The sequence below is a fragment of the Petromyzon marinus genome, unplaced genomic scaffold (genome assembly GCF_048934315.1).
Source record: "Petromyzon marinus isolate PM22_M1 ecotype Great Lakes invasive population unplaced genomic scaffold, UKy_Petmar_22M1.pri1.0 PM_G_Scaffold_65, whole genome shotgun sequence".
Classification (NCBI taxonomy): domain Eukaryota; kingdom Metazoa; phylum Chordata; class Hyperoartia; order Petromyzontiformes; family Petromyzontidae; genus Petromyzon; species Petromyzon marinus.
The window spans coordinates 300,105-325,718 of NW_027423019.1; the positions used below are offsets into that span (position 1 = coordinate 300,105).

Here is a 25,614-nt window from a genome sequence, read left to right on the forward strand (position 1 = left end):
AGGGTCCAACACATTGACGGCCTTCATGCCAGGAAAGTCACAACATTTGCACACAAAGGACGAATTCACACAAGCACCCCTTGCTCCGTTTTGAAGTTTTAAAATGAAACATCTTTGAATTGTGTTGTGTTTTTAATTAGATGATTTTATTTCTTCATTAAAAGCTTGTATCAATTTTCATCTGGAAGACTTCATTGAAAAGGACATTTCGCGTGAATTTTCTCTCGTCATTAAGTAGATGGCCTTGCCGGGGGTTCGGTTCAATGCGGACACAAACTGTACACACACACAGTGTACACTGTGTGTGTGTACATACAGTGTACACACACAGTGTGCACACACAGTGTACACACACTGTACACACACAGTGTATACACACTGTACACACAGTGTACATACACAATGTACACATTGTACACACACACTATACATACAGTATACACACAGTGTACACACACACTGACACACACAGTGACACACAGCGACACACAGTGACAGTGTACATACACACAGTGTACACACACACAGTGTATACTCAATAATGTCCACGTTGTTGTAGCTGAGCTCACACACCCAAGGGAAGGAGCAATGGAAAATGAATCTAAATCAACTTAAACTCCAACTCTGTGACGTCACCACTCTGCATTACCTCAGCGTGAAACGCCAGGGGGAGGTGTACCTCGCTACTGACGTAATGTCACCAAGGTATTCACCCCTCCCCCGTCCCCCGCGCTCTTGAGCGTGACGTCACCTCCGCTTGGGTCTGCCGATATCGGTCCAGTGGCAATCCTTATTTGGGCAAAGCTACGCCCAGTGACTGGTGGCTCATTAACATAATGTGTCCGTTAAAGCCGTCGCGAGTTTATTTCGACGGGTTCAGCGCCCACGCCCCCATCCCTCGACATATGGGCCGGCGTCATTAACATAATTTATTCATATTCTTAGTTTTTTCGGTAAAGTCACGTTGAAGAGAAACAACAAAATAACAAAATATATATAAAACAATAAAAAATTCTCACGACGTTTCGACCATAACTCAAACGGTCATGACCGTTTGAGTTATGGTCGAAACGTCGTAACTCAAACGGTCATGACCGTTTGAGTTATGGTCGAAACGTCGTGAGAATTTTTTATTGTTTTATATATATTTTGTTATTTTGTTGTTTCTCTTCAACGTGACTTTACCGAAAAAACTAAGAATATGAATTACTGCAGTCACGAAAGCTTTAAATCAAAATATAATTTATTCAGTTGGAGAGCCGTTGGTGGGAGGGAAGTGACGTCATACTACTTCCTGCTGTCGCGAGGTAACAGGAAGCTGCCGTGTGCGCGCTTGCACTGAAATCCGAGGTGAGAAATTCTCATCGTTGTGGTGGTGGTGGTCGTGGTGGTTGTGGTGTTTGTTGTTGTTTACCAAGGTAGAGCCTCGCTCTCTCTCGTAGGGATGTCAGTTGAGTAGCAGCGAGCATGGGAATCGATGTCCAAGTTGGAACTTTACAACGCGGGGCCTAGCCACGTGGGGCCTTGCCTCCTGCCCTCGCCTGATTGCATTCACTTTAATTATCTCGCTTAAGTTTAATTTGTCTTCACCCGGCTCGCCACTTTGTAACTTTGTTTTATTGTCAATATTCACGCAGTTTTTATTTTCTTTTTCACCAGGCCAAGCCCGCTTGAGCTGCTATACCGCTCTTGTTATCAGAAGCGACCTGCCCACAACAACACAAGGTGAGGCTTTGTCAACGTGTGTGAATGTTTTGACTTAAAACTTTGGTGACTGCAGGAATTAATATTCTTGGTTCTTTCGGTAAAGTCACGTAGATAGAAAATTAAATAAAAGATAATAAATTTAATGAAAAATAAAAAATTAAAAATGAAGCAATAAACCCACGACGTTTCGATCGCAACACAAGTGGTCTTTATCTTATTGAATTTAATCTGTTATTTTTATTTTCTATCTATGTGACTTTACTGAAAGAACCAACAATATGTGCGTCAATGTCTATTGGTCAAAGACGCTAAGCGCGTGCCGCTGTTGACTCTGAATGTGTGGAGGGGAACACCTTCACCACGGGGAGAGAGAGACAGAGACACGGGTAGCCTCGACTATGTTGATTGATCCTCGATTCATTATTTGGTGGCGTGAGGAAGAATTAATGCTGAGCAGATGAAGGTGGCCAGGCATGGTTCTGGTCACACCACCACCTGTTTACCCATGGCAGTGTGTGACAGTGTCAAGTTTGTGTTTGCAGTAAAGTATATTAACTCTGTTGAACACGGAGGTTATATCAAAACAATAGTTTATTTTTGTTTTCCTATGGAACTCTTTATAAGAATGGAGTCAGCACACACATTCAGCTGAAGTCGGATCTGTTCATCCCAGCATTCAAGGACATCTGAGCCTGGATTCACACCTCTAAGTTGCGATTGAATGTTAATTAATGCATTTCTGCATAACACAAATAGTGTTGTTTTCAACACCCTTTGCTATGTCAGCTGAATTTAGTGATGTTGGTGGTGGTGGTGCTGATGGTGATGTTGGTGGTGCTGGTGATGTTGGTGGTAATGTTGGTGGTGGTGATGTTGGTAGTGGTGATGTTGGTCGTGGTGGTGGTGGTGATGTTGTTGGTGGTGATGTTGGTGCTGATGGTGATGTTGGTGGTGATGTTGGTGGTGGTGGTCATGGTGATGTTGGTGGTGGTGATGTTGGTGGTGGTGATGTTGGTGGTGGTGGTGATGGTGGTGATGTTGGTGGTGGTGGTGGTGATGTTGGTGGTGGTGATAATGTTGGTGGTGGTGATGTTAGAGGTGGTGATGGTGGTGGTGATGTTGGTGGTGGTGGTGATGTTGGTGGTGATGATGTTGGTGGTGGTGATGTTGGTGGTGGTGATGTTGGTGGTGGTGATGGTGATGGTGGTGATGTTGGTGGTGGTGATGGTGGTGGTGATGGTGATGTTGGTGGTGGTGATGTTGGTGGTGGTGATGTTGTGGTGGTGATGTTGGTGGTGGTGGTGATGTTGGTGGTGGTGATGGTGGTGGTGGTGATGTTGGTGGTGGTGATGTTGGTGGTGGTGGTGGTGATGTTGGTGGTGGTGGTGATGTTGGTGGTGATGTTGGTGGTGGTGGTCATGGTGATGTTGGTGGTGGTGATGTTGGTGGTGGTGATGTTGGTGGTGGTGGTGATGGTGGTGATGTTGGTGGTGGTGGTGGTGATGTTGGTGGTGGTGATAATGTTGGTGGTGGTGATGTTAGAGGTGGTGATGGTGGTGGTGATGTTGGTGGTGGTGATGTTGGTGGTGATGATGTTGGTGGTGGTGATGTTGGTGGTGGTGATGTTGGTGGTGGTGATGGTGATGGTGGTGATGTTGGTGGTGGTGATGGTGGTGGTGGTGATGTTGGTGGTGGTGATGTTGGTGGTGGTGATGTTGTGGTGGTGATGTTGGTGGTGGTGGTGGTGGTGATGTTGGTGGTGGTGATGGTGGTGGTGGTGATGTTGGTGGTGGTGATGTTGGTGGTGGTGGTGGTGATGTTGGTGGTGGTGGTGATGTTGGTGGTGGTGGTGGTGGTGATGTTGGTGGTGGTGGTGATGTTGGTGGTGGTGATGTTGGTGGTGATGTTGGTGGTGGTGGGGATGTTAGTGATGGTGATGTTGGTGGTGGTGGTGATGTTGGTGGTGATGTTAGTGGTGGTGGTGATGTTGGTGGTGGTGGGGATGTTGGTGGTGGTGATGTTGGTGGTGATGTTGGTGGTGGTGGTGATGTTGGTGGTGGTGATGTTGGTGCTGATGGTGATGTTGGTGGTGGTGATGTTGGTGGTGGTGGTCATGGTTATTTTGGTGGTGGTGGTGATGGTGGTGGTGGTGATGTTGGTGGTGGTGATGGTGGTGATGTTGGTGGTGGTGATGTTGGTGATGGTGGTGTTGGTGATGTTGGTGGTGATGGTGGTGGTGGTGATGGTGGTGATGGTGATGTTCATGGTGGTGGTGATGGTGGTGGTGATGTTGGTGGTGGTGATGGTGATGTTTGTGGTGGTGATGGTGATGTTGGTGGTGGTGATGGTGGTGGTGATGTTGGTGGTGGTGATGGTGGTGGTGGTGATGTTGGTGGTGGTGATGTTGGTGGTGGTGGTGGTGATGTTGGTGGTGGTGGTGATGTTGGTGGTGGTGGTGGTGGTGATGTTGGTGGTGGTGGTGATGTTGGTGGTGGTGATGTTGGTGGTGATGTTGGTGGTGGTGGGGATGTTAGTGATGGTGATGTTGGTGGTGGTGGTGATGTTGGTGGTGATGTTAGTGGTGGTGGTGATGTTGGTGGTGGTGGGGATGTTGGTGGTGGTGATGTTGGTGGTGATGTTGGTGGTGGTGATGTTGGTGGTGGTGATGTTGGTGCTGATGGTGATGTTGGTGGTGGTGATGTTGGTGGTGGTGGTCATGGTTATTTTGGTGGTGGTGGTGATGGTGATGTTCATGGTGGTGGTGATGGTGATGTTGGTGGTGGTGATGGTGATGTTTGTGGTGGTGATGGTGATGTTGGTGGTGGTGATGGTGGTGGTGGTGATGGTGGTGGTGATGTTGATGTTGGTGGTGGTGGTGATGGTGGTGGTGGTGATGGTGTTGGTGGTGGTGATGTTGGTGATGTTGGTGGTGGTGATGTTGGTGGTGGTGTTGGTGGTGGTGGTGATGTTGGTGGTGGTGATGTTGGTGGTGGTCGTGATGTTGGTGGTGGTCGTGATGTTGGTGGTGGTGATGTTGGTGGTGGTGATGTTGGTGGGGATGTTGGTGGTGGTGATGTTGGTGGTGGTGATGTTGGTGGTGGTGATGTTGGTGGTGGTGATGTTGGTGGTGGTGGTGATGTTGGTGGTGGTGGTGATGTTGGTGGTGGTGGGGATGTTAGTGGTGGTGATGTTGGTGGTGGTCGTGATGTTGGTGGTGGTGATGTTGGTGGTGGTGATGTTGGTGGTGGTGGGGATGTTGGTGGTGGTGATGTTGGTGGTGATGTTGGTGGTGGTGGGGATGTTGGTGGTGGTGATGTTGGTGGTGATGTTGGTGGTGGTGATGTTGGTGGTGGTGGTGATGTTGGTGGTGGTGATGTTGGTGATGGTGGTGTTGGTGATGTTGGTGGTGATGGTGGTGGTGGTGATGGTGGTGATGGTGATGTTCATGGTGGTGGTGATGGTGGTGGTGATGTTGGTGGTGGTGATGGTGATGTTTGTGGTGGTGATGGTGATGTTGGTGGTGGTGATGGTGGTGGTGGTGATGGTGGTGGTGGTGATGTTGATGTTGGTGGTGGTGGTGATGGTGGTGGTGGTGATGGTGTTGGTGGTGGTGATGTTGGTGATGTTGGTGGTGGTGATGTTGGTGGTGGTGTTGGTGGTGGTGGTGGTGATGTTGGTGGTGGTGGGGATGTTATTGGTGGTGATGTTGGTGGTGGTCGTGATGTTGGTGGTGGTGATGTTGGTGGTGGTGATGTTGGTGGGGATGTTGGTGGTGGTGATGTTGGTGGTGATGTTGGTGGTGGTGATGTTGGTGGTGGTGATGTTGGTGGTGGTGATGTTGGTGGTGGTGGTGATGTTGGTGGTGGTGATGTTGGTGGTGATGTTGGTGGTGGTGGGGATGTTGGTGGTGGTGATGTTGGTGGTGATGTTGGTGGTGGTGATGTTGGTGGTTGTGGTGATGTTGGTGGTGGTGATGAGGTTGGTGGTGGTGGTGATGTTGGTGGTGGTGATGGTGGTGGTTGTGATGTTGGTGGTAGTGATGTTGGTGGTGGTGATGTTGGTGGTGATGTTGGTGGTGGTGATGTTGGTGGTGATGTTGGTGGTGATGGTGATGTTGGTGGTGATGTTGGTGGTGGTGGTGGTGATGGTGATGTTGGTGGTGCTGGTGATGTTGGTGGTGGTGGTGATGTTGGTGGTGGTGTTGGTGGTGGTGGTGATGTTGGTGGTGGTGATGTTGGTGGTGGTCGTGATGTTGGTGGTGGTCGTGATGTTGGTGGTGGTGATGTTGGTGGTGGTGATGTTGGTGGGGATGTTGGTGGTGGTGATGTTGGTGGTGGTGATGTTGGTGGTGGTGATGTTGGTGGTGGTGATGTTGGTGGTGGTGGTGATGTTGGTGGTGGTGGTGATGTTGGTGGTGGTGGGGATGTTAGTGGTGGTGATGTTGGTGGTGGTCGTGATGTTGGTGGTGGTGATGTTGGTGGTGGTGATGTTGGTGGTGGTGGGGATGTTGGTGGTGGTGATGTTGGTGGTGATGTTGGTGGTGGTGGGGATGTTGGTGGTGGTGATGTTGGTGGTGATGTTGGTGGTGGTGATGTTGGTGGTGGTGGTGATGTTGGTGGTGGTGATGTTGGTGATGGTGGTGTTGGTGATGTTGGTGGTGATGGTGGTGGTGGTGATGGTGGTGATGGTGATGTTCATGGTGGTGGTGATGGTGGTGGTGATGTTGGTGGTGGTGATGGTGATGTTTGTGGTGGTGATGGTGATGTTGGTGGTGGTGATGGTGGTGGTGGTGATGGTGGTGGTGGTGATGTTGATGTTGGTGGTGGTGGTGATGGTGGTGGTGGTGATGGTGTTGGTGGTGGTGATGTTGGTGATGTTGGTGGTGGTGATGTTGGTGGTGGTGTTGGTGGTGGTGGTGGTGATGTTGGTGGTGGTGGGGATGTTATTGGTGGTGATGTTGGTGGTGGTCGTGATGTTGGTGGTGGTGATGTTGGTGGTGGTGATGTTGGTGGGGATGTTGGTGGTGGTGATGTTGGTGGTGATGTTGGTGGTGGTGATGTTGGTGGTGGTGATGTTGGTGGTGGTGATGTTGGTGGTGGTGGTGATGTTGGTGGTGGTGATGTTGGTGGTGATGTTGGTGGTGGTGGGGATGTTGGTGGTGGTGATGTTGGTGGTGATGTTGGTGGTGGTGATGTTGGTGGTTGTGGTGATGTTGGTGGTGGTGATGAGGTTGGTGGTGGTGGTGATGGTGGTGGTGGTGATGGTGGTGGTTGTGATGTTGGTGGTAGTGATGTTGGTGGTGGTGATGTTGGTGGTGATGTTGGTGGTGGTGATGTTGGTGGTGATGTTGGTGGTGATGGTGATGTTGGTGGTGATGTTGGTGGTGGTGGTGGTGATGGTGATGTTGGTGGTGCTGGTGATGTTGGTGGTGGTGGTGATGTTGGTGATAGTGATGTTGGTGGTGGTGGTGGTGATGTTGGTGCTGATGGTGATGTTGGTGGTGGTGATGTTGGTGGTGGTGGTCATGGTGATGTTGGTGGTGGTGGTGGTGGTGATGGTGGTGGTGGTGATGTTGGTGGTGGTGATGTTGATGGTGGTGATGTTGGTGGTGGTGATGTTGGTGGTGGTGGTGATGGTGGTGATGTTGGTGGTGGTGATGTTGGTGGTGGTGATAATGATGGTGGTGGTGGTGATGTTAGTGGTGGTGATGGGGGTGGTGATGTTGGTGGTGGTGGTGATGTTGGTGGTGATGATGTTGGTGGTGGTGATGTTGGTGGTGGTGATGTTGGTGGTGGTGATGTTGGTGGTGGTGATGTTGGTGGTGGTGATTGTGGTGGTGGTGGTGATGGTGATGTTGGTGGTGATGTTGGTGGTGGTGATGTTGGTGGTGGTGATGTTGGCAGTGGTGGGGATGTTGGTGGTGGTGATGTTGGTGGTGATGGTGGTGATGTTGGTGGTGATGTTGGTGGTGGTGATAATGATGGTGGTGGTGGTGGTGATGTTAGTGGTGGTGATGGTGGTGGTGATGTTGGTGGTGGTGGTGATGTTGGTGGTGATGATGTTGGTGGTGGTGATGTTGGTGGTGGTGATGTTGGTGGTGGTGATGGTGATGTTGGTGGTGGTGATGTTGGTGGTGGTGATGTTGGTGGTGATGGTGGTGGTGATGGTGATGTTGGTGGTGATGTTGGTGGTGGTGATGTTGGTGGTGGTGATGTTGGCAGTGGTGGGGATGTTGGTGGTGGTGATGTTGGTAGTGGTGATGTTGTTGGTGGTAATGGTGATGTTGGTGGTGATGTTGGTGGTGATGATGGTGGTGGTGGTGGTGGTGATGATTGATGATGTTGGTGGTGGTGGTGGTGGGAATGTTGGTGGTGATGATGTTGGTGGTGGTGATGATGTTGGTTGGTGGTGGTCGTGATGTTGATGTTGGTGGTGGTGGTGGGGATGTCGGGTGGGACAGAACAGGGCAAGGTTCCTATATAATTGGCCACTGATGTTATCCATTGCCGGGAGTTGAACTCAGGTGGATGGGGTCATGGCTCAGTGTTCTAACCACTGCACCGCTGCTTCATCCACGTTACAGACTTGAGTCTCAGCAGCTGCTGAGGAGGCCCACTGAGCTTAGTGCAGCTCTGTTGCAAAGACGACCGCAGCCCAAGGCCACCGCCTGTTGCAGGACATTGCAAGTGTGTAGAGATGCGCCTGCTGACAACAGCAAAAACAACTTACTTCCACGAAATAGTTTAAACGTTAAATTTTGATTTAAAGCTTTCGTGACTGCAGTGATTCATATTCTTAGCTCTTTTGGTAAAGTCACGTTGAAGGGAAACAATAAAATAATACAATATATAAAACATATAGGAATAGGTTTTACCCTTTTAACTGGCACAAAAAACTGACACCTTTATTCAAAGCATCATGTTTGCAATAACCACAACACAAGCAGTCAAAATGCAAACAAAAAAGACAACTCTGATAATAATATCCACTGTCCTTGAATTTTGGCGTCTTCTGGTCCAACACCAGTGGAGACTAGGCTCTAAGAAAAGCCGTCTCGGGTGTGGACCAGAAGACGTCAAAATTCAAGGAAAGTGCCAATATTATTATCAGAGTTGTCTTTTTTGTTTGCATTTTGACTGCTTGTGTTGTGGTTATTGCAAACATGATGCCTTGAATAAAGGTGTCAGTTTTTGTGCCAGTTAAAAGGGTAAAACCTATTCCTATATCTTGTTACTGGCAAAGGAGGTCTCATAATATATATGAAACTATTATTTTATTGTGTCTTCTTCAACGTGACTTTACCGAAAGAGCTAAGAGTATAGTTTAAACGTTGTTCTCAAGGCTGTGTGATGCACCGAGTCGGAGTGTGACTCTTCCAGTCCGAGTGACAGCCAGAGGAGCGCAGAACGCGCCCGAGAGTCCAACCCAGGGGTGGGCAAATTTCTTGACTCACGGTGCCACCAATGGGTTCTACAATTTGACAAGAGGGTGCCGGGCCAGGAACAGACGGATGGAGTTCTAGATTTGAAGCTTTCGTGACTGCAACGATCCATACTCTTTGGTTCTATTCGGTAAAGTCACGTAGGTAAAAGATAAAATAACAAAAATCACAACGTTTCGGTCCCTTCACCTGATGAAGGCCGCTTGTGTTGTGGCCGAAACGTCGTGATTTTTGTTATTTTATTTTTACCTACGTGACTTTACCGAATAGAACCAAAGAGTATTTACAGCCACTCTTACTTATACGAAACATACAATTTCATTCCTGTGCCGCCGCCGCTGATTTCCCGCGTATATTTTTTTACCCCACGTGGCTTTGTACCCACTGACATTTCTCGCTGTCGAAATCCGCCGCCTGCCAGCCTGACCCCGCCCCCAGACGCCATGGACGAGGCGGCGCCGCTCGAAGCCGGCGCCGGGACGGCAGCGCCGCTGACGCGCGAGGACTGCGGGAGGATCGTCGTTAACGTGTCGGGGCTGCGCTTCGAGACGCGGCTCGAGACGCTCGAGCGGTTCCCGGACACCCTCCTGGGCGACCCCGGCAAGAGGTCGCGCTTCTACGACCCCCTGCGCGACGAGTACTTCCTGGACAGGAACCGGCCGAGCTTCGACGCCATCCTCTGCTACTACCAGTCCGGCGGGCGGCTCAGGCGGCCGGCCAACGTCTCAGTCGACGTGTTCGGCGAGGAGATCGAGTTCTTCGAGCTCAGCGGCGAGGCCGTGGTCAAGTTCCGGGAGGACGAGGGCTTAATCCAGGAGGAGGAGGAGGAGCCGCTGCCATCGGACGAGTTCCAGCGGCGGGTGTGGCTGCTGTTCGAGTACTCCGAGAGTTCCGTCCCGGCCAGGGGAATTGGCATCGTTTCCGTACTGGTCATTCTCATCTCCATCGTAGTATTCTGCCTCGAGACTCTGCCTGAATTCAGGGACGAGAATAGACGGAATTTTCTCCCGGCAAAGGACGTCAACGACACGCGGGTCGAAAGTACGGATCGCAGCCCTTTCACCGATCCATTTTTTATTGTGGAAACCATTTGCATCATTTGGTTTTCTTTTGAGCTGCTGGTGAGGTTTTTGACGTGTCCCAACAAACCAGGATTTTTCAAAAGCGTCATGAACATCATCGACATCGTGGCCATTCTGCCCTTCTTCGTTACCCTCGGCACGGAGATGGCCAAGCGCCGGGGCCGTGGCCAGCAGGCCACGTCGCTGGAGATTTTGAAGGTGATCCGGCTGGTGCGAGTGTTCCGTATATTCAAGATGTCCAGGCACTCCAGGGGCTTGAAGATTCTGGGCCGGACTTTGAAGGCGAGCACGAGAGAGCTGGGCCTGTTCGTGTTTTTCCTCCTCGTCGGCGTCGTCCTCTTCTCCAGCGCCGTCTACTACGCCGAGGCCGACCAACAAAACTCGGAGTTCCGCAGCATCCCCGACGCCTTCTGGTGGGCCGTCGTAACGATGACGACGGTGGGCTACGGCGACATGTGTCCCGTGACCGCGGTGGGCAAGATCGTGGGCTCGCTGTGCGCCGTCGCCGGCGTGCTCACCATCGCCCTCCCCGTGCCCATCATCGTCTCAAACTTCAACTACTTTTACCGCCGCGAGGCGCACGGCGACGAGCGCCTCGCGGACCGCCCGGCGGAAGCCGTCCACGGGCAGGTCCAAATACACGGAGATGCACCACGGTGTGAGCAACGACGCTGCCTTCGAGGTGAAGATGCTCCTGCAAGCCGCTCGACCGCAACTGCGTCGACAAGAGGCGTCGAGGCCGATGTCTGATGCCCCCGCTTTCCAAGTCGTCACGGAATGCCATCGATGTTCTTGGTTCTCTCGGTAAAGTCACCACGTGGAAGGGAAACAATAAAAAAATTAAAATTTTCTTGCTGCGGTTTTCATAACCTGACGACGATTGCTCGTGTCGCGGTCGAAACGTCGTGAGAATTTTATTGTTTTATATATTTTCATTATTTTATTGTTTCTCTTCTACGTGGTGGCGACTTTACCGAAAGAACCAAGAATATGAATCTCTGCAGTCACGAAAGCTTCACATCAAAAAGAAATGCCTTGAGTGAATGTTTCAAACAAGCGACGTAACGCAACTCCTGCTAACGTCCGCGGCGAGTGAAACCGCAGTGGCTTCCTGTCGTGCCGCGTTGCTTTGTGGTGAACGCGTGCCAACATCGCTTACCTGTCACGCCACCGCCCCCTGTCGCTGCGCTTTAACGGTCGAGTGGGAAATTTGAGTGACGTAAAATGAATGTTTTTTTTTTAAATCAACTTCATGTCCGCGAAACGCAAGTGTTTCCGTGTACATGGTTGTCAGTGTGGCGTTATTTTGGAAGGACGTTCGCAGTGAAAACCAAGCCACCCACCCGCCCGCATTTTGCAAGCGCACCATGCAAAGGCTGCCAACGCGAACATTCCTTCCCCTCTGTGGCCACAACGCAGCCGGGTTCACGGCTTACAGTGGGGTGGTCAGTCTTAATGCAGATCTGGGATGAGTTCAATGTCGGCTTTATCACAAACTGCAATGGCTTGTGTAGAGCAATGTCAAATGAAGGTTAATGTTACCCCACGTTTATCCGCTAGGGAATTCATTTCCAACTCGTAACGACGTGGCACTTTGGTTCGTCGTGTTGCCTGCGCTGTGAAGGCAGACGCGATGAGGCGTTGCACTCGCTCGGGGAAACCCGGCCAACCTGAGCTCGAGTCCGATGCACAGTTCACGTGTTTGTGGCGAGTGATACCTGAACGGGTCAGCAATCTGCGCTGGGCAGCGTGGTGAAGTTTGTATAAAACAAGCCTCATGGCCTGCCACGTTCGCACCAAGGCGACAGCTCCCCCCATATTTGAGAATGGTACGAACATCGTCTCTCTAGTCATAGGATAGAAGTCCCCCACCCACCCTCATCTTTGAGAACAGTTTCAACATCTATAGTCTTGGGTTCTTTCAGTAAAGTCACGTAGATTGAAAAATAATTTAAAAAATGAATACAAATGTAGTGCCGTGAATTCACTCGGACGACAACCGCCTTTCTTCCACTGTCACTTTTATTCCATCGTTCCGCACACACAGTAATTCTCCTCTTCGGGCTCCGCCAACTCGGACACTCTGATTCACCTCAGCACCGTCCGCTCATACTCCTCCCACACACAGTGGTTCTCTCTCTATCTCCTCACACACAGTGTCTCCGCTATCTCTTCACACACAGTGACTCTATCTATCTCCGCACACACAGTGACTTGCCTGTCTATTCACACACAGTGACTCTATCTATCTATTCACACACAGTGACTATCTATCTCCGCACACACAGTGACTCTATCTATCTCCGCACACACAGTGACTTGCCTGTCTATTCACACACAGTGACTCTATCTATCTCTGCACACACAGTGACTCTATCTGTAACTCTCCCTGTACCTATCTCCGCCGTAACTACCTCTCCGCTAACGCTAACTCTCCCTGTCGCTATTTACTGTCCTTTGGGTTCGGCTCTCAATCTATTCTTCCCTAACATTTGCCAGCTCTCCTCTTCGTATCTCTCCACCTCTCGCCAACAACTGCCCAACAACAACTCAACTCCCCGTTCAAATCACCTAGCGTTTTATCCCCTTTTCAATTAGCCTTAATTAATTGCCACGTGGCTCGCTGGCATTTTCCCACCAGCTCCCACCTGTCCAACGGCCAGACTTCGCGACGCCGTCACTTAACGCTAACAGCCTCTTGACCAATCACAGCCCTCGTGCCATGACTCCTTTAATTACTTCGCTTTGTTTACGCCACCCGTGACTCGACCACCTGCTCGACCTTATGTGACCCACTCTGCTTGTATGTCTGTATGTACTGTATGTGGCCAATTTAATTATGCGTATCGTTTACCCCACTACATCACCCCCCCCCCCCCCCCCCGTGATGAAAGAACCTAGCCGTTCCCGGCTACGATATACTCGAATTGGAGTAGTGGAGTGAAGCGGACGGAACGATGAAAACATATATACATAACGCATTCGCAACACATAACCATTTTGTACAACCACACAACGACACGCACACAACACCTTTATACAGAATTCCCAAACCCCCAAAGTCAACGTATTGTATTCCTCCTGAAACGGGTTTCCGCTGCCGGCCCATCTCCCCTGCACGGGACACCCTGCGGTAAGGGAGGGCCTCGCTCGTCTCGCCAACGAGGGGCGCTTCTGGGCTCCACCCTGCACCCATCCCTGTCCCAGCGACACTCCACTGGCGGGGCTGTCCGTCGTTCATGGTCGGGATGGCCATTGGTCCGGATTTGCGGCCGTTCAATCGGCGTCCGGTCGGTAACCCTGCCCAAAAAGGGCGATCCTGCAGGCACACGGGGGGTAGATCTCTGGGACACGCGCACTTGTGACCTCCCCACAGGTTCGTCGGACACATCCAATACAGGCCGCATTCGGATGGGGGATGACGCATCATATGGTAACACAAATTTCTTCAAGCGCGACGGGTGAACAAACCATGTCCGACGATCGAATTTTATTCGCACACTCTGATCCCGTAAAACCTCCACAATATCAACGGGCCCCTGCCAGGGGTGGTGAAACTTCGGGGACGTTCCCACCGGCACCATGGGGCAGTGCAACCAGGCTTTATCTCCAACACTCCACGGCTCTCGTGGCTGCTGCCTGCCGTACAATCTTTCATTAGCGGCTTGTCGTGCCGTATTTTTCAATGCAGCCTCCCGGGCTTCCCTCAGACGGTCTATAAAGCCACCTGCATTGGAGCAGGCACCGTCGTAGATTTCTCTCGCTTACGAATTCCCAATTTAACAATAGCCGGCGCTTCTGGTTCCCGTCCATACATTAGAAAAAATGGCGAGTACCCCGTTGAGGCATGCGGGGGCAATCTATACTCGGCCAGCGTCGCTGCAACATGCAGGTCCCAATCATCTTGAGCGGTGTTTACTTGGTGACAAAAGCATGGACGTCAGCGTCCTATGCAGCCGCTCGACCATCCCGTCAGTCTGCGGGTCGTACGGGGACGTCCGGATCTTTTTGGTCCCCAGCGAGTCACACACGTCTTTAATCAATTTCGATGAAAATTTCTGCCTTGGTCAGTAAGCAATTGTTCCGGGGCCCCCTTATATAAGACGTACCCTTTCAAGAAAGCCTCAGCGATCAACGTCGCTGACTGGTCTACTAGCAGCCAGGCCATCGGCCAACGAGTTAAGTATTCCACCCCGACAAGCAAATATTTGTGCCCTCGGGGGGTGACGGGGAACGGACCCAAAATATCTAGTGCCACAATTTCGTTCACTCTCGAAACTTGAATCGATTGCAATGGGACACGATATGGCCGTGCCGGCGCTTTCCTCCGCGCACATTCCTGGCACGCTTTTACATGCTGTTTCACATCATTAAACATTCCCGGCCAGTAAAATTCATTCCCCACTGTCAACGCGGTCTTCTTCTCCCCCAAATGCATCAATTTCTCATGTATCTCGTTAATGAGTTTCCCCCGCAACATCCTCGGGACAACAATACAAAATTTTTGCGCTTCCACATTCCAGCGAACAAGCAACCCCTCCGTCAACATCAAAAATGGGCGATCCTCCGATCCCCTTGAACGAGAGGCACGCAGCCTCATCCTGGTCAGCGAGGAATCCTCTACCTGCAGTTGCTTCCACTGTTTCAATGACAACCCCAACAATCCAATTTCTGCTCCAGGGATTATCCCTGGCACTCCCGAACCCGCTGCAGCGACCATTTGCGGAACCTATTGCAGCGGTGGGCCGCAACGCAGCGAGCCCTCTGCGCACCGACACGTCTCAGCCGGTCGCGGCAACCTCGACAAAGCACCCGCGTTTACATGGCGCGTTCCTTTCCTGTTGGATCGTGAAAGAGTACTCCTGGAGGGTCTCAAGCCAGCGAGCCATCTGCCCCGACGGCTGATCCATGCGCAGCGAGTACTGTAGTGCCGCGTGATCAGTGCGGATCAAAAATTCCCTGCCGTACAGATACAGTCGGTACTGCCGAACAAAATGGACAATCGCTAACAATTCTCTACGCGTCACACAGTATTTTTGCTCCGCCGGCGATAACACCCGGCTGCCATATGCCACCACTCTCTCGACGCCATCAACCATTTGTGACAAAACCGCGCCTATGCCCGTATCACTGGCATCCATGTCAAGTATAAATCGCTTCGTAAAATCCGGGTATCCCAACGGTGGTGCGTCCGCCAGTGCGGCCCGCAACGCTTCAAACGATTTCTGTTCAGCAATCCCCCATTGAAACTTTACACCTTTCCCGGTCAGCGTATGCAATGGTCGAGCAATCGTGGCAAAATCCTTAACGAACCGCCGATAATACGATGCAAAGCCCACAAAGCTACGCACTTCCCCTGCTGTTTTCGGCACTGGCCATGTACGCACACAACTCGTCTTTTCCGGATCAGTGGCCACTCCTGACGCACTAACGACGTGCCCCAAATACTTCACCGATGTTCTCAACAATTGGCACTTCTGTGGTTTAAATTTCAATCCAGCGCGCCGCACTCTGCCAAAAATGGCGCGCAGCCGTTGCAAATGTTCATCGAAATTCCTACTGAAAACAATCACATCATCTAAATATATCAAACATGACTCCCACTGCAGGCCCGACAACACGAGTTCCATTAATCGCTGGAAGGTCGCCGGCGCTGAGTGGAGTCCCATCGGGAGCACGTTAAATTGATACAATCCTTGTGGTGTCCGAAATGCCGTTTTAGGTCTTGACTCTTTATCCAGGGCAATTGCCAAAAGCCCGACAACAAATCGAGGGTCGAAAAGATTCTGGCACCGGACAGGGCGTCCAGCGAATCATCAATTCGTGGAAGCGGGTATGCTTCCGCCACCAAAACTTTATTTAATTTCCGATAGTCAACACAAAATCGCATGGTTCCGTCACGTTTTTTAACAAGGACAATAGGGGCTCCCCACGGGCTGGACGATGGGGCGATAATATCCTGCTCTAGCAGTTCTTCAACAGATCGCCGAATACATTCTTTCTCAAGAGGACCTACACGATGCGAATTTAACCTGATCGGGGGTGCGTTCCCTGTGTCAATACGATGCTGCAACAACGTCGTTCGACCCACGTATTTCCCTGAACTGAACACATCCTTAAATTCCACTAGCAACGCATGCAATCTCGACCGTTGCACAGGCGATAACTCTGGGTTTTGTTCGTAAAGATCCCTTAATCATTCCGGATCGTCCTCCTCCCTTGACAACATTTCATCCTGCCCCGTAGCAAAACATGTTTTTGTTTCTGGACCCGGCGCACCCGTTGCATGCGCCAACAGAGTGCCCCCTTGAATAACAACCTCTTCGTGCCCCGCGTTTACAATTTGAATGAAGGGATCACAATAAGTTGGTATTATGGTCAAAGCTCCTACCACGGTGGGCATTCTCGACACAGCATTTGAGGGTGTCAACAGCACTCCCTCCTGTAGCTCATCCCAAGGCAATTCCTTTAACCGTAGCGGTACCAATATTTGCGATGCAGGCGGGACGCGCACGGTGCGGCTCACCACGGCCTGCACCACACCGTTCGCCACCGCAAATTTCGAAGGCGCCCCCAAAAATTTCATACATTTCCCCGACGGTAATTCCAAACAACCTTTTTCCACTGAAATCTTAATTGGCATCTTTTGCAAAAAATCCGTGCCCAACAAACACGGTACCGCCAAGGCCATTGAAACCAAAACACTTCCTGTCACAATAACCTCCCCAATTTGAATTGTCGCAACCACGCAGCCCATAATGCCCAAACTACCCCCGTTTGCCGCTACACATGGCCCTTCCACTGGCGCTAACGATCCAGGCGACGTCGGCAGCGACCGAAATGTTTGCAACGAAATGAGAGTTGCCGATGCCCCGGTATCCACAATAACCCGTACCATAACACCTTGAATACATGCCATCACATCCGACGATCCCGGCGCGGCCCCCAACACACGATGTACCAACGCGCCCCACATATCCCGGCTATGCGTACTATCCGAACCCGATGAATACGGTTGAGATGACGCGGATGAGTGATATGGATAGGGTGGCCGTGTATTGAATGCATCTCGACTCACCCGGGATCCTTGGTCTTGGGGGAACCACCCGCCGTAGTTGTTCGGCGTCCACGGAGGACCACCTCTTCGTCTCCAGCAGTCGCGGGCGAGATGACCCCTCCGCCCTCACTCGTAGCATGTCCGATGCACGCCGTCTCCATATGCCCCGGGACGACGCCGTCGGTCTCCGGTCGACACTCCGGCCGCCGCTGCCATCGGAGGCGCCTCGTCCACCACCACCGCCACCGTGCTCGCAGCCCCGGCAGGGTTCGTCAGCGACGGCTGCGCTACCGCCGCTGCTGGTTCGTCTCGTATATCAAGGTTGAATTGTATGTTCCTGGCGATCAGCAACGATGACACGTCGTCGTCATCATCCTTGTCCGGGAGCGACAAGACGACTTTCAGTTCCTTTGCCAGCTGTAACATCTTCTCTTGCAGCAGGGAGTCCCAGCCCTCCTCGTCCATCGCCGGGTACGCAACCTGGGCGAGGGCCAGCAAGGCGCTGCGAAATGCCAGGGGGGACTCCATGGCCTCCCGTTTCCTCTGTTGAAATCGACGTTTGGCGACCGACCGCGGCTCGTAGACCTTCCTCATTGCTGCAATAGCACCGTCCAATGTTTTTCTGACAGCTGCAGGGAGTCCATTAAAAGTCGCCAAGGAGTCATCATCCAATGCCGTCGGCAGTGCTCGTAACGCGGCACTCTCCGTCCACTTCAGGGACTCGTAAGCCGCACGGAATCTTCGTATGAATGCCGTCCAATCTCCCACCTTGGCCTCAAATCGTTGTACGTGTAGCCGTCGTGGCGGTCCCTCCGACTGGTCGTCTTCGTCGTCATCTTCTTCCAACCGCTCCGGCTGAGCGGCAACCTCCGGTGGTGGACCCGGTACGGGTAGTTGAATGCGGTTCTCCGTCAAGAAGTTCTGGAATTCCTCCGACAACTTCTCCATTCTGGCCTCCCACTGGGTCATGAGGACTCGCCAATCCTCCGGCGATCCTGGGCCTTCAGCATCACCCGAACCGCTGTCACCGTCCAGAGTACTGCCGGCCATCTGGCCGGGCTGCAAATCGTCGTGTCGCTGTCGCCGCCCGAGTCCACTGGCACATTTCTCTTCTTTGCCGCTTTCCTTGACATCGTGGCGTGTTCCGTACTTTTTCTGACACCAAATGTAGTGCCGTGAATTCACTCGGACGACAACCGTCTCTTTTTCCGCCGTCACTTTTATTCCATCGTTCCGTACACACAGTAATTCTCTCCGTGCTCCGCTAACTCGGACACTCCGATTTACTTCAGCATCGTCCGTGCATCCCCTTCCACACACAGTGCTTCTTCGCCTATCTCTTCACACACAGTGTCTTCCCTTCCACACACAGTGGTTCGTCTTCTATCACTTCCACACACAGTGGTTCGTCTTCTATCTATTCCACACACAATGGTTCATCGTCTATCTCCTCACACACAGTATCGCCGCTATCTCTTCACACGCAGTGACTTCCATCTATTCACACACAGTGACTCTATCTATCTCCGCTAACGCTGACTCTCCCTATCGCTATTTACTGTCTTTGGGGTCCGGCTCTCTATCTATTCTTCCCTAACATTTCCAGCTGTCTTCTCCGTATCTCTTCACCTCTCGCCAACAACTGCCCAGCAACAACTTCCCAGCAGCAACTCTCCAACAGCAACCACCAACAGCAACTCCCCTCCGTTCAAACCACCTCGCGTTTTATCCCCTCTCGCATTAGCCTTAATTAATTGCCACGTGGCTCGCTGGCCGTTTCCCGCCAGCCCGCACCTGTCCCCCTCATCAGACATTCCGACGCCACCACTTAACGCTAACAGCCTCTCGACCAATCACAGCCCTTGTGCCACGACTCCCTTAATTACTTGGGTTTGTTTACAGCACTTGCGACTCGACCACCTGTTCGACCTCGTGTGACCCGTTCTCCTTGTCTGTCTGTATGTACTGTACATGGCCAATTCCTATGCGCATTATCTACTCCACTACACCTTGAATAAAGGTGTCAGTTTTTGTGCCAGTTAAAAGGGTAAAATCTATTACTATAGGCCTGCCATTCATTCTCGGCAAGCTCTCCATCATAAATAGAAGACTGTAAGACGGTGCCCAGTGACAAAACTACGGCCCACATTGCAAATCACTGTGGCCTTGCGCTCCTTCAACGGAGGAACAGCAAAACTAAACGAATTCTCTCCTGAAGCCCCCTCTCGTGGAGAGCAGATCTCGACAAATTGGCATTTAGGTCCTGACCACATTTTCATCATACGCAGGGATGTAATAAACATTATTATAAACATTATTGTGTTATTTTATTTTATCAATTTATTATTTTATTCTCATTCTACGTGACTTTACCGAAAGAACCAAAGAAGATAGTTGATGCTTCCATGTCGTAATTACATTACATTGTGTCCATGCTGAAATTACATACAAATGCATGCATTCTTCATTTGAAGTGTCACATTGTATTATTGCTCTATAATTGTCATGCTTTTTAATGTCACGAGTGTATACCAATATACGTACGTCTGTATCGAGAGCTCAACTCATGTTACGCTCTAATTAGGCTCACGATTCCAGGTTGTTCCATTTGCAATGAATAAAAAAACACTGCCACACGTTCAGCTTGTTACATTGCAAAAAGATGCAGGGGACGCTCGATCCCATGGGAACTTGGTGACAAATTGCTAATTGCTCAGGCTGCCAAGTTTCATGGGAGATCATTAGAGAATGCATAAAACTCACCCGGTCCACACAATCGTGAACATTGGCTCTTGCCACATCTTTAGGGATTGTTTTGATTAACAAAGCACCTCACAATTCGCTTGGCCAGCCCTTTACTTAATTACATGTATAATATGACAGTAGCGGACGTTACAACTTGTTACTCGATTACATCAAGTGTTGATTATATTCATACCAGGTAAGAGCAATTCATACGTAACATTAAGAAAAAGCAATTGTTATGCAAACTAGGGGCATGAGTGGCACGGTAGTTACCACACCGCAAGTTTATCCATCGGCCCGAGTTCAATTACAGTTGTAAGCTATATGTGTTCTCATATAATGTGGTAGTTATTCTTTGGGTCTTTCGGTAAAGCCACGTAGATAGAAACAAATATGGTAGTTGCTTTCCTGAAGAACTGCGCGTTATGGAAACATCGCGTTATAACAACTTAAATGGTGGTAAATCACAATCCGCGATAACATGTGAGATGCGTATGCAAGCTGAACAAAGACTTGATGCACGTGGGTAGTATCCAGAAGCATCCCACCATGCGTGATGCTACGCAGAAACAGCCATACATTCGCTTATTCCAACTCGCATGACGAAGTTCTGTTCACTCAACCGCGTTGTATACAATTTGCAGGAAAGCGCAGCGGGAAACTTAGGGATGGCGAACCAAGCGCGCTCGCAAAACCGTCACGTACCACTTGGTGCAGATTTCTTTTTTGGCGCTGCCGGTGTTTCTGTACTATGGCGAAAAACGCGTTCTTGATTATTATGACCAGTCACGTGGTGCAGAACCTCATGCTCAAGGTCCGAGTCCCATTGTGTATGGCTTACACGCTCGCGAGTTCAGAGAGACACTTGTAAGGGTGTTCTGTACCAATAGACACGTTAGGGAGGTTAACAATCGACTCATTTTTCCCCGTTGTTCCATTTGACGATAGCGGAATAAGAAACGGCAAGTTGCGACAACCGGTGTCCCTCGATTTAGGAACGTTCGGCTCACGACATTTGGCGCTCACGCAATCACTCTTTGGTTCTATTCGGTAAAGTCACGTAGGTCAAAAAATAAAATAACAAAAATCACGACGTTTTGGCCACAACACAAGCGGCCTTCATCAGGTGAAGGGACCGTGCTGTCATGAGGACAGCGTTGGAGTGAAAACAGCCAAGCCCAGGTCGCGTCCTTTAAGCCGTGTGAGAGGAAGCAAAACGCTTTGACAAAGGAATTAGCTCACGCAATTGTACAAATTACGGACACTTTTCGATTCACGAAATCGATTTTCCGCGTGAACGAAATTTCACACTGCACGTGTCACCGGATCAATCGAGAACAGGCCGTGAGGCTGCGTCATCCATCCGCTAGAGAGTCTCAGCATCCCTACAGCACGTCAACTTTCCAGTCATTCCAACATGCAGAGATTTTTACGAGTTATAGTAATAAGTTTTACCCTTTTAACTGGCACAAAAACTGACACCTTTATTCAAGGCATCATGTTTGCAATAACCACAACACAAGCAGTCAAAATGCAAACAAAAGAGACAACTCTGATAATAATATGCACTGTCCTTGAATTTGATTGGTTCACACCCGAGACAGCTTTTCTTAGAGCCTAGTCTCCATTGGTGTTGGACCAGAAGACGCCAAAAGGCGTACAACTCAAAAACAGCGCACTATCAGAGTATTGAGGTGCTTGGGGTGAGCATTTACATTATGAGACCTCATTTGCCAGTAACAAGATATAGGAAGAGGTTTTACCCTTTTAACTGGTTAATTTTTTTTCGTCTTCGCTTTAACTTTAATATACATTTGTTTGGTATTTGTGTTCTCTATTGTAGTTTTTGTTGCGCTGTGACAAGCGATATAGGTGTGTACTTTACTGGTAGTAACGAAGTTGTAAACTGAGTGTACCAGCCTGCAATAGATTAATGTGTCCGTCCGTCCGTCCCCTTTCAATACTTTAACGAAGTGAAATCTCGTGCTGTTGGGGTGTAAAATCAGCAATAGACAGCGCAGAGACTGGTCCTACCAGCCCACCCTGCAGGGACCTGTTTTTAGGTTAGGAGTAGAGTTGGAGTGGCCGTCCGAAACGCATCCCGAAAATTAAATGAAAGTGGGAAAATCGTTAAATTTACGCAGTTTCGCTTTCCACGTGTTTTAAGTCCTTTTTTTGTTTAAGAACGGCATCCCTTTTGTAAATCGAGGGACCTGGAATGATGTGCAAGTACAAAATAACAAAGAAACTGACATTTGTCAAACACATTGCCCTAAAGAGGATGAACTTGAGTTTCAGGAATTGCTCATTGCTAAACTGCCATAGAATGGCTTTGCATTTTAGTGGCAATGCTATACAGCCAGAAATATTCCCACTTCCTCCGATTGTGGCCGATGTTAATGACCAAATATTACATTGAAATCATTGTGATAGCTATTTTTACAGGCAAGGTTATTTCATGAATTCATGATTAACTGTTTTTTTCCCGTTTTGCACAAGTGAAAATAATTTATGAAAATTAATGGTTCACATCTTTACACGCAATACGCTTACATAATAATGTTGCCGTGTATAGTGTGCTATAAAATGTCACACGCATGCTTGTAAATCATCTCAGATTTAATTAAACGATTGTTTTGCATTATAGCATATCCGCCCTCATCACTGAACCGCCAACAAAGAGTTTTGTCAGTTTAACACGTGGGCTTTCGCGACCAATATCATCCATAATTTATAGTTTTTTGGGGGTTAGATTGCATAAGCAGGAGGATTTATCCACAAATCTGGCTGTCGCCAGATAAGGCTTGTTGTAATTACTAGCGAAACGTCGTACTCAGATTGTAAATGTTGTGATTGTGCGCTCCAACACACCGATGTGCTGTACCAGTAACGAATTGGCACGTTCTGTTCACGTCACAAACCTTACTTATTGGCTGTGTTGGGTGGTGGCAGGTTTAACGACACAACATTTATATATTGACGCGATCTAACGCAAAAAAATCTGTATTATGGGATGATATTGGTCACGAAAGCCTACGACGTGTTAAACCAAATACAAGGCAGTTTACTTTTTGATTTAAAGCTTTCGTGACTGCAGGGATTAATGTTCTTGGTTCTTTCGGTAAAGTCACCACGTAGAAGGGAAACAATAAAATAATAAAAATATAAAACAATAAAATTCTCACGACGTTTCGACTGCAACACAAGCAATCATCATCAGGTGTGAAAACCACAGCAAGAAAATTTGAAAAAAGTTGCGTTTGTTTTTAACGTTTACGGTGACTTTCAGACCGCATCCATTATTTTCGTTTCCCCCCCTCCTCTTTTCCGAACATAGATGGACTCGTCCATCTGAATCACTGCCAAATCGCTCTCCGTGGTGCTATCGTTAAAAATAACTGCCACTTTTTTCAAATTTTCTTGCTGTGGTTTTCACACCTGATGATGATTGCTTGTGTTGCAGTCGAAACGTCGTGAGAATTGTACTGTTTTATATTTTTATTATACTGGTAGGAACGAAGTTGTAAACTGAGTGTACCAGCCTGCAATAGATTAATGTGTCCGTTTGTCCGTCCCCTTTCAATACTTTAACGAAGTGAAATCTCATGCTGTTGGGTGTAAAATCAGCAATAGACAGCGCAGAGACTTGATATGTCTTATTGCACCCAACATTTGGAAGTAACAATGTAATAAAATTGCGTTCCTACCAGCCCACCCTGCAGGGACCTGTTTTTGTTGTGTCCCTTCTACGTGGTGACTTTACCGAAAGAACCAGGAATACAAGGCAGTTTGTTCATATTATTTAAATCACGTACAATTTATATTCTTAGTTTTTTCGGTAAAGTCACGTTGAAGAGAAACAACAAAATAACAAAATATATATAAAACAATAAAAAAATTCTCACGACGTTTCGACCATAACTCAAACGGTCATCATCAGGTGTGTCGGTTTGCATAAATTTATTTCGAAAACGGCATATTTATTTATTTATATATATATATAAAAAATAATAACGTTTGCGTCACGCGCAACGATTGGCAGTTTGCCCAGGACTAGTCCATCTATTTTTTGAAAAGAGGAGGGGGGAGACGAAATTTGTTTTTATGTATGCTGTCTGAAAGCCACTGTAAGCGTGAACAATCAATCAAGAACTGAAATGATTTATCAAATCTTTCCAATGATTGCTAAGATAGAATCCATCTTCTCGGTTGAAATTGTCTCTGTGCTTGTATATGTGGATAGCCTCATGAACGAATCTCTCATGGAAGCCAGATGGCTTACAAAGAACCTCCGTCTTGGAAAAGTCAATGGCATGTGAGCCTACTGAATTAGAACAATGATCTGCTACGGCCGAGGTGTTGGTCCTACCGTGTTTAAGGTCTGCTTTATGTTCACGAATGCGGTCCGAGATATGGCGTTTGGTTTCTCCAATGTAACTACTACCACAGAGGCAACTTAGTTTGTAGACACCAGGGTATTGTATGTCCGGAATCACATCTTTTACAGACGGAACCAGATCACGGATTTTATGTAATGTGTTGAAACGGACCTGGATCTTGTGTTTATTCAAGATTTTGGAGATCTTTTTTGTGATCCCAGCAATGTAGGGTAAAGTGATGGTTTTGAAAGGCTCCTCAAGAGGGTTCTTCTTCATGGTTTGAGTGATAGCTTTGCGGATTGTATAGTCGGAGTAACCATTAGCCCTAAGAGCTTGGTGTACGTGCTTGAGTTCACTGCTTATGTGTTCCTGGTCGGATATGCATTGGGCTCTATGATACAGAGTCTTGATGAGAGAATTCTTCTGTGATGGATGGTGGTGGGAATCCGGTTTCAGATAAGCATCCGTATGGGTAGCTTTCCTGTAGACAGAGTGGCTCATTGAACCATCAGGTCTCTTTTTAATTAGGACATCCAAAAAAGGTATCTTGCCATCTATTTCGACTTCCATGGTAAATCTGATGGCTGGGTGTATGGAATTGATGTGGTCGAAGAATTGGTCTAGAGCAGGCCGGCCATGTGGCCAGATGACAAAAGTGTCATCCACGTACCTCTTCCATAAGGTTGGGCGCAGAGTGGCAGTCTGGATGGCGTCAGTCTCAAATTTCTCCATGAAAATGTTAGCTATAACTGGAGAAAGGGGGGAGCCCATTGGGGTGCCCTCAGTTTGTTTGTAGAAAGTTCCATTCCAAGTGAAGTATGTATTGGTTAAACAGTGTCTCACCAGGGGGGGTACCTCAGTGTTTAGTCCTTGATGAACCAAGTCTTCAATGATTGCAATGATGTCAGGTACAGGAACCTTGGTGAATAAGGAAACTACATCAAAACTGACAAGCAGGTCGTCTGGGGACAGGGAAATACCCTTGATTGTTGATACCAGGTGAGTAGAATTTTGTACCGCAGAGGTGGTCTTTCCAGTGAAAGGACGCAGGATTTCAGACAAAAAACGAGCTAGTTTGTAGGTGGGGGAGCTGATAGTAGAGACTATGGGACGAAGAGGTGTATCAACTTTATGTATTTTTGGTAAGCCGTATAATCTTGGTGGCCTGGCAGCAGAAGGTTTCAACGAAAACTGTTTAGATTG

At 49.0% G+C, this 25,614-nt stretch overlaps 1 protein-coding gene across 3 annotated transcripts; it reads left to right on the top strand.

The window, feature by feature from the left end:
• The first annotated feature begins 1,301 nt into the window (after nt 1–1,301).
• LOC142919864 (potassium voltage-gated channel subfamily A member 3-like) lies at nt 1,302–11,776 on the top strand. Of its 3 annotated transcripts, none has more exons than XM_076062531.1 (3): nt 1,302–1,350; nt 1,660–1,725; nt 9,570–11,776. In XM_076062531.1, the coding sequence occupies exon 3, from the start codon at nt 9,592–9,594 to the stop codon at nt 10,978–10,980; it is 1,389 nt and encodes a 462-aa protein (XP_075918646.1). In that variant the 5' UTR covers nt 1,302–1,350; nt 1,660–1,725; nt 9,570–9,591; the 3' UTR covers nt 10,981–11,776. The 3 variants fall into 3 exon arrangements, with proteins under 3 accessions (XP_075918646.1, XP_075918648.1, XP_075918647.1); XM_076062533.1 differs by having other exon boundaries at nt 1,308–1,350; nt 9,587–11,776; XM_076062532.1 differs by lacking the exons at nt 1,302–1,350; nt 1,660–1,725 and adding an exon at nt 8,184–8,393.
• The last annotated feature ends 13,838 nt before the right edge of the window (nt 11,777–25,614 follow it).